This window comes from Notothenia coriiceps, unplaced genomic scaffold (genome assembly GCF_000735185.1).
Source record: "Notothenia coriiceps isolate Sejong01 unplaced genomic scaffold, NC01 NC01_scaffold00000324, whole genome shotgun sequence".
Lineage (NCBI taxonomy): Eukaryota > Metazoa > Chordata > Actinopteri > Perciformes > Nototheniidae > Notothenia > Notothenia coriiceps.
In genome coordinates this window covers 1-9,244 of record NW_011333025.1, presented here as the reverse complement: position 1 = coordinate 9,244, position 9,244 = coordinate 1, and the positions used below count along the sequence as shown (strand labels likewise).

The window sequence follows — 9,244 nt, the reverse complement described above, 5'->3', positions numbered from 1 at the left end:
CATTAGTTTTTACTGAAATGATCAAATAAAGTCAACATTTTCACTGAGTTTGTTCAACTTTTAAAAGATGTTTGAATGGAGATGTACACAGTGATAGGTGTTAAAGACTAACGTTTATAATAAATACATTTGTATTGATTTTAAGATATTTTCATTCAATCATACGTATTGGGATCATTTGTATTAATGTGGACCGGAGGTAGAGGGTGACAAGCATAAATTTCACTTTCCTTTTTTATTTCAATTACAACTTTGGTCATGAAGAATATGTTTCTCTGTTGTCCACGTTCATAAAGCATAAAACAACAGCATCAGAGCACGGTGCAGAGTCTCTAGATGAGTCCCTATTTCTTATTAAACATCCATGTAGTCCGTTGTATAGAACACTGTAGTTTCCATAGTTTCACCACAGCAGCAGACGCACACAGTGACGTCCGCTGGCGCATCATAAACACGTCAGATAGTGAAAGTGCATTCGGATTCTCTAAAGTACCGCAGTCTCTTCTCCTAAGTCCTTTTTAATTCTCCTATCCACTATCCTTTAACCCCGTGACGTTTCACTCAGAGGTCAAGGAATAGGAGATAGGGTTAGAATTTAGGAGCTGATTTTTGGATTATCGGAACGCAACCCCAGTGTTCAGTGTCAGTTCGTTTTTGTCTTTTGCCATGGTCAGTGCTTTGCTCTTGTCACAGTCAGGTCTATGCTCTTTGGAGTTCTTGATAAGTTTGATCCTCACTATGTGAGCGTTTTCATTTGTGTTCTCCATTTTTTGTCATCTCAGCTAGAGAGTGATAGAGACCGTTTTTTGTTGTTCATTTTTGCTGTTCATGAAAAAATAAAGTGTCTTACAAATACTTTACCTCTGTCTCCCAGGTCGTGCAATTGGGTCCTACCTCCTAAGTGTCTGAGCTCGTAACAATAGATGCTACGTATAGTCGTATTTTTAAAAAAAAAGAAAAAAAAAAGAAAACATTTAGTATTTCACAAATACAAATCAAAACTACACATTAAAGAATTACTGTCACATGATGAACTCGGTTTATAGTAGTGCTTATTGTGGAATTTTCCAAATTGTTACTCATTGAAGGTGGATCTGGGAATACAAAAATCTAAATTTCCAGCCAGTGGCTATTTCTAAGAAAAGTCCAATTGTATAGAAGTCTATGAGAATATGACCCTACTTCCTTTATATCATTTAACAAGGACAAAGAAACATCCAAAATGTTTAGATCAAAATAAATGTTCTTGTTAACCCTTCATCTCCCTCAGATGTATCTTTTGACCCCTTTAGAAGGGTCTGACTCCAAGGCAGGGTAGCGCTGGATCGAACTGCTTTAATGCATATCAAGTCATTCAAACTAGCTCCACCACAAAAGTAAAATGCTGAAAAACCGTTGGGACATTTGTTGCAAAACAAGCTCTTATATTTTTGATCTTTAAGAACATTTTTCTGACACTAAATGTTGTACCTTTGAACTTTTAGTTGTAATGGAGCATATTTACATCCGTGTATCAAATAGATTGGAAATTTTAACCATGGTTCATGAATGTGCATTTGTCTGCCCATAATTCCTTTCCCTAGGAGTGACTTTAAACTGCGATAATCAAATGGAGTTACGACACTGCACTGTAGGTCCAACATTCAAATCAAATCAGGGAAACTGCCCACAATCGTGTTCCTTGAGTAAATGTTGTTTTTGCAAGCATTGTTCAATTTGTTATTTTTGTAAACTTGAGATACACTATAGATTTTGAATCATGTGTAGAGGAAGGGTCTGAAGACTACTGAGTGGTGCAGGAGAGTGTGTGGGTGTAGCAACAAAGTCATTTGAAACATCAATAAAAGAAGTGTGTGTCAGTAGAAAGTGTCCAGGCCTGTGTGCATGATCACTCAGCTTTTCTTTTGTCTAACTTCATCGTAAGCACACTGACAATAGAGCGCAGATTCCTAAGACCATTGAAGCCTTGTCCTGATTATGATTTCTTTCTTCCCATCTTGTGTTCCTCTGTTTATTAAACCATGGTGTAGTACTATGATATCCTTTGGTAAGCAAACTGCCTCACAGATAAGGATACAGGAGTAGACTGTGTAGGTGTCAAAACTATTGCTCATATATCTGAAAGCCTCTTGTCTGTAGTGCTGAGCCTCTGGGATCCTCCTCCAGATTGCTTTTAGTCGTCACGTATGCTGGCACGATACATGGTCTGAAAAGACAAGACTGGCCTTTAGAAGTGAGTGGAATGCACCTTGTTGTGGATTCAAATGTGTTTTACTTCCTCAGACGCTACACCTACTAGTAAGCTCTTAGCTTTGGTTTAGCATATGCATTTTTAATGACATTTAACAAGTCACATTTGCAGCAGTGATTCTGGATAATGAGGTGCTGTGGGTTAGGGGTTCCCCCGCCCTTCACACACAAAATGTCAATCAAAGGGACACACATTGACCACATATTATATACAGCAGAAAAGATCCAAAGACAGCTTCATATTAACTAAGAATCATGCATAAAAAACCAAACCTTTGTATTACTGTGCTAAGAGACCCATTCTCTCATAATCCGTCCATGCTTAGTGATAATTACAAAGCAATACAAACCAGCTAATATTCCGTATGGTGTAGAGTAAGCAGTGAGTGGGGGGGGGGGGGGTTCAGCGCTCAGGTCTGAGGCTGCTGCTCTCTCTCAGGACAGGAAGTTGCTGACCTACATCTGCTGACATTTCCAAATCCCAGGCTCTCGCTGTGAGCCGTCCCAACTTGTGCCTACTCAATGAAGATTCTCTCCTTACTTGTTAACTGTCACATATGAAGTCAACTTTATTCGTCCCAGGTTATTCCCCCTCTCTCTGCCAGGGGGTGAAATATTCATTCCTGTCCCTTACTCGGAGCTGCTGCAGGTTTCACTGCTGCGCTGTGCTGCCAGGGGTTCTGTCTGTCTCTAACAGCAGTAGCTGAGTCTGTCAGGACTCGTCTTCCCGAGTATGATCTCACAGGATACCAGAGTTTGTGCCGCTTTACGTTTCAGACCGCAGGTTTTTTGTCTCTCCATATTTTAGTTTGTTCCATTTTGTCACTGCGTGCCACTATGGCACACACTTTTCTTTTGGTGATGTTTTGGTTTTACGTCTAATTTTTTGGAGCCAAGGTCTTTTGGTAGATTTGTAAAAAGGCTGTGGTTATAATGTATTAGAACTATGTTTCTATAGTGCAGTGGTCTTCAGACATATGGGCTCGGCTTATATAATTAGGCGTACAAATGTAATTTCTCAATCAACTTCTTAATGTAAAAGAAGGGTTAAGTTGTGCAACTAATGCTTATTGTCATTATCAATTATTCTGCGAATTAATTTCTCAATCAATCATTTATTTGTTTGGTTTATGAAATGTGAGGAAATAGTGAAAAACGTCTATTTCAATGTATCTTTTTAACTCATGTATTGGTTTAATAAACAGAGGAAAACATTTGTAAATGTCTTATTTCATCAGTCCAAAACCCATCGATATAAAAAGTCTCCTTATTTGAGAGGCAGAGAACAACATTTTCTGACCTCCTCGCACAAAAGATCTCCCACAGATTATATGAAAATGGTTTGCGATAATTTTTCTGTCGATCGACTATTTCATAAATCGACTTATCGTAGCTTACTTATCGTACTTATCGTACTTACTTATCGTATCTTCATAAAGACATACAGATGTATTGCTAAAATTAGAACCATTACATTTTCACATTAGAGATTTCTGTGTGTATGTCTTTGTCTGCACAGTAGCTCTCTTAACTATTTGTATCAAACTGCCGATAATCGCTCCTAGTCTCCCTCCATCTAATTATGGAAAAGACATTCTGCAGTTTTCTTTCCTGGAAAATCATGATTTCCAAGTGACCTCCCCTATTATTGTAATAAAGCAGGATGTTGCCTCCTCGCAGTGTGTGAGGAGCAGCCCTGCTGTACGCTGAGCGCCGAGGCAGCGGGGGGGTGCAGTACAGTAGAGCGGAGCACAATGCAGTGTGAGCAGCTTAATGCTTGTGCAGCAGAATGCAGCTCAGTGTCATTGTGAATAATACATAAATACCTGACACATTTTGTTCATGCATTATTTTCTTCACCCTTCTGCTATCATGGAGCTAGAGGCCCCACATGCTTGTGTGTTAATCTGGCCCAATCAGCTTTAGCAGGACATATTTTGTTTTCCAATTACCCGCCGACAGCACTCTGTTCACCCACCATGACCAATTTACAAACCCAAGCAATATATTTCCAATGCAAACGGCTTATTATCTACTATATTACTAATTCTACTGTAGATGCTTGTGCAGGCTTGCTTGCTGCATCAACGGACAGACACACACTAAAGCGGCATTAGAAAGATTTGGCTTTAACATGATTGATAATGTAACCAAATGTGAAGATAAAAAAACAATCATCAGGCTCCTGTGTCAGAAGCCGCTGGCACGTTCTCGGGGGAGTGTGCCGGTGGCTTCTGACACCGAGATGATGAGCTGAAAATTTATTTTTGTATTTCATTTACACAGGAGGGCAGCAAGCTAGTATGATGAACACATAGCAGCTGGTTCAAACAGCAGAGATGTCATCACTAAAATGTGCTGCAGCGGTTAATATTTCAGTTATATGCCAGAGACCCCTACATGTGTAATTTGTAGCCAAAGCTGTTTTTCCTGGGCTACTGGATTTATTGATATTAATAAACTGCAATGCATACATATTTTACAAAGCTACCTGGCAGAAATGCATATCTTGGAACGAGCAATAAATAACGTGCATTGACAAAACCGCAGATGCTGAGCAGTTAGTGATCCATATAAAAGGAAATACTTCTCCAGACTACTCACAGAAACATGAAGGATAAATCATATTTAAGAGTCTCTGCATGAAGAGGAAAAATACTGCAGAAACTCCCCTCAAAAAGATTTGTAGTTAGGAGAGCAACGGTTTTCCACAAGTAAACAGGCACTGCCCAGCTCCCATGACCCTGAACTACACCGTTACATACATTCAAACCCACTTATGTTTTATTATGAAACATCGTATTAGCTGTGAGTGCTGCAGCTACAAGATAATTACTCTGCAACTGTATTTAGTGATGGACATACTGGTAGTTCATCATATTGTGCAACATGTTCAAGTACATTACATAGGATTCAAACTAAGGACAACAAGAACAGTGCTGATAACTTTACTTCAAACAAGCAATATCATTGTAAGTGGTAGTGCATAAGCACAAATCTTAAGTGCGGTTTTTTGTTTTTTTGTGATTCCTCGCCAAGGTATAAACTAAACAGGTGGGTCTTCAATTTGCGACGGAAGATATGTAGACTCTCCGCTGTCCTGATATCAGTGGGAAGCTCGTTCCACCATTTGGGAGCCAGGATAGCAAACAGGTGTGTCTTTGTTGACGTGTACCTGGATCCACTTCGGAGTGAGGTAGTAGCTAGCCGATTAGCCAATGCAGAACGAAGTGCACATGCTGGAGCGTATGGTTTGACCATGTCTTGGATGTAGGATGGAGCAGATCCCTTTACAGCATGGAAGGCCAGGGGACTGAGCACACACCCTTGGGGGGCCCCCTTGAAGCTTGTTCTGGCAGCCACTGGTACATCTCTCAAACACCATGACTTTTCTCTCAACCATTTCTTTCACTTGTAGGAAAACATTACGTACAACTCGTGTGTATCCACATCTTTACAATATAACTGAAATATTTTCTGTGTTTCTGTCTGTTTTTCATAGAATAACCACCACCGCTGCATGCATGATGGATCTGAGGAGGTACCCTCTTGATGAACAGAACTGCACCCTGGAGATTGAAAGCTGTGAGTATTTTTTTACTTTACTCCCTTTAATACTAAACTTACAGCAACCTTCAAACACATTTCCTGAACATTGTTTGTACCAGGTTATCTTAAAGGGGGCCCTATTGTGATTCCCTTTCCTGTAGTGTGTATAGGTTTCTGTGCATGTAAATGGTCTGCAAAGGTTAAAATCCCCAAATTCCCTACAGAGGAAGTTTCTCAAAATACGATTATGAAACCTGAACATTTGCAGAATTGAGCCCCTTTAATATTGTCACATTTGTACCTCTAAAAGCGAATATACTACTTAGTGCTTTCTTGCTGTAAATACATTTGTGTGATATATTTTCAAGGGTTCATTAGTGAGCTATTTCACATCTTTGCCCATATGTACCATTTGTCTGACATCTCCATTGATGATTGTTTTGAGGGATAGTGAAGAAATCACAGTGCCTGCTGATGCACATTGACACTGGTGAAGGCTAAGTGATAGCATTTTTATATTAGGGACCTTACTTCACCCTCAAAATGGCTGTTATCCCGTACCATCACATACGTGTCATACTAATGTTGAATAAATACCCCACCGTCCACAAAAATCATTTCCCTGAATAGTTTGCACATGCAACACATATGAATGTGACAAGGAATTAATAATTAATTATTGGCTAAGTGTCATTTAGCACCAGATTAATCAGGAGTGATTCATTAAGGACGTGGTTAGCATGTAGATATCCAGATAAATAGTTCAATAACACACAGTATGCACTCATTTATCATCATACACCATTGATCGAAGGAGATTTTTGGAAATAATTGTATCTGCTTTCTTGTAAAAAGGGAAATAATAACAACACAACAACAAATAGTCTGGATTAGACAAACAAATGGGTATATATCAGTGTTGGGAAGGTGTATTTTTTAAATGTACGGATTGCTTGCTGCCTTATTATTATGAATATAGTATAATAACTATTTCAATAACTTCAAAGAATTAATGTAACTTGATAACATTTCTATTAAGTGTTTTAACCTATCATCTATTGGAACAGAGCAACAGAATGTTACATTTAGCTTTTCAAAGGTAACTCAGTTACTGTAACTGATTACATTAAATATATTTTGTCATTTACTAACCTAACTCTAGCTATTCCCTAACACTGTTAATAATGAGGGAAGGAGGTTCTAGTGTGTATTGTTCCCTTTGGGCAGAGCCATGCTAGCTGTTTCCCCTTGTTTCCACTCTTTATGCTAAGCTAAGCTAACCGTCTCCTGGTTGGAGCTTCATATTTACCGTACAGATATGAGAGTGCTGTTAATCGCCTTGGCTAACTTTCAACTAGAAAGCACATAAGCCTGATTCTAAAAGTGTCTAAAAATCATTTTAATTCAGAGTTGATATAATTATACTCTTGATTTATTTCAACATAAAACAGGAAACTATTTTCACACGTAGAGTAGTAGTATATTCTCCACAGGTAACTCCTTTATTTTTAGATTTCTGTATGTATAACACATGTAGACATTTTGACAATAAAGCTGACTTTGACTTTGATATGCAAAAATAAAATAAAGAAAACTAGAAGAATTAAAAACAATGTGAAACATGCACAGATATTGCCGTCTGCATCTGTATCTGTAAAATAAATAATCAGGTATGTACATGTACATAAAAATGAGTTAAAATGCAAACTTTCCTGATATCACACAATATAATTTAATTGACTTTTCATGTCTTTTTTTTCCGAATGCATTCATTTAGATACATCAATATCCAGGAGGAAAAATGTGCTTGTGTTGTAATTTAAAATGGTATTTGCGTGATCATTTTCATCGACCACGCCATCAGTCAACCCTCTTGCTCAATACAGCAGATATTTGTGGTTCTCGTTGTTCCAGATTGTTTATCCTCGGGGACATCAGTAGGCAATGAAATATGGATATGCCGTGAATTAAAAAGTTGCAGGAATATCTGCTGTTGCTGCTCGTGCTCTGCTCTGCACTGGTGGGAGTCATGCACATTAACCATCACTGTGATTGATTAGGCAGGCAGCTGTTTCAATTTCATGGACAATGTCACATTTCCTTAGCCTATAACCTCTGAGGGAGATTTAATGGTAATGAATCCTGGTCCCTTAGTGAGTTTAATGCCATCCAGGTCTGGACGCGGGGGGGAAGATGTGAAATGTAGTAACACTTCCCGCACTGAGGAATTGCTCTGCAGTGAATGCATACTGGCCTATTGACATAAATCTTCTGCTGTGGTCACTTTCAATTGCACTGCCAGTTGTGAATGTGTGGGAGCGCCATACCAAGTGACACATGTTAATAAATATTCATGCAGGTAATAATGCATGCAGTGATTTAAAGCTCCACAGGAGTCTGGACAGTTGAGCATGTGATAGCAGATTTAAGTTCTGGGTGGGATTGTTTTCCACTCAAAGAGGTCTTTTGTTTTAGTGCCGTCTTCAGTGCCGCATGGCCCTACTGGAGGAAGCATTTCTCTTCAAACCGCATCTCATCCCATCTTCTAACTGCCATACAAAATGAACCTTTAGGATTCATTTTATAAAGCTGTGATTTTCTCTAGTTATCCTTTTAACAACCTTTAATTGTTTTTATAATGAATATTAGTTCAAGTTTCATATTATGTTATACATGCTGGTTATTCCCCAACATTTTAGATTTATTATTCTTTTCATTTTACTTAAAAAAAACAATGAGCACAAAAATGGCTAATAACCAGCTGTTGATGTATTATACCTGTGTTACACCTCAGGAAAGTAATGCATAATGAATTATGAAACAAGATTATAATGTATAACTACTATTGGAATCATAATCAAATAAGATTACTGCAAAAAAATGTCAATGAGTTACAATTCTGTGTAGTATGATTCTTGACTTTATCAGTCATAATAAAATGCTTGATAATGTGTTATGATTAATCATTGTAATGCATTTGAACTATGTTTATGACGCATTATACACATGGACGTAATACAAATTATGTTATTCCAACAAGTTGTATTATTTGTATTAATTGTTGATCTTATTGGAAATCTTCAATAATTGAATTAGTGATCAGGTAAATACAGGGTGATGGTAATACGATTATTGGCAACCAAGCATAATGTAATCCCAATGACAGCTGTGGATATTGACAAATCTCACTGTCATTGCTGCTGTGCAACTCATGGCCAAAGGGTACATTGAAATGTACGACGGAATATTAGGGCTACACTTAGAAAAAAAAAAACAGAGAGATTTCGAGAATAAAGTCGTAATAATACGAGAATAAAGTCATAGTTACGAGAATAAAGTAATAATTACGAGATTAAAGTCGTAGTTTCATAAGTGACTTGAGAAGCGGGCTTGGAAGTCCGTTTGGTTCTTTCTTCGAAATAATAGACAGTTTCTTGCACAACCT

The 9,244-nt window shown here is 38.0% G+C and overlaps 1 protein-coding gene across 1 annotated transcript in view; it reads left to right on the top strand.

Moving 5' to 3' along the window:
- The window catches only part of LOC104941889 (gamma-aminobutyric acid receptor subunit beta-4-like), a gene marked incomplete at its 3' end in the record, with an annotated part of 65,844 nt that extends 60,009 nt beyond the window's left edge, over nucleotides 1-5,835 (top strand). Inside the window, exon 5 of the mRNA XM_010767056.1 lies at nucleotides 5,753-5,835. Coding sequence (XP_010765358.1) covers nucleotides 5,753-5,835 — 83 coding nt within the window. The remainder of the gene's footprint in view (nucleotides 1-5,752) is intronic.
- Between the last annotated feature and the right edge of the window lie 3,409 nt (nucleotides 5,836-9,244).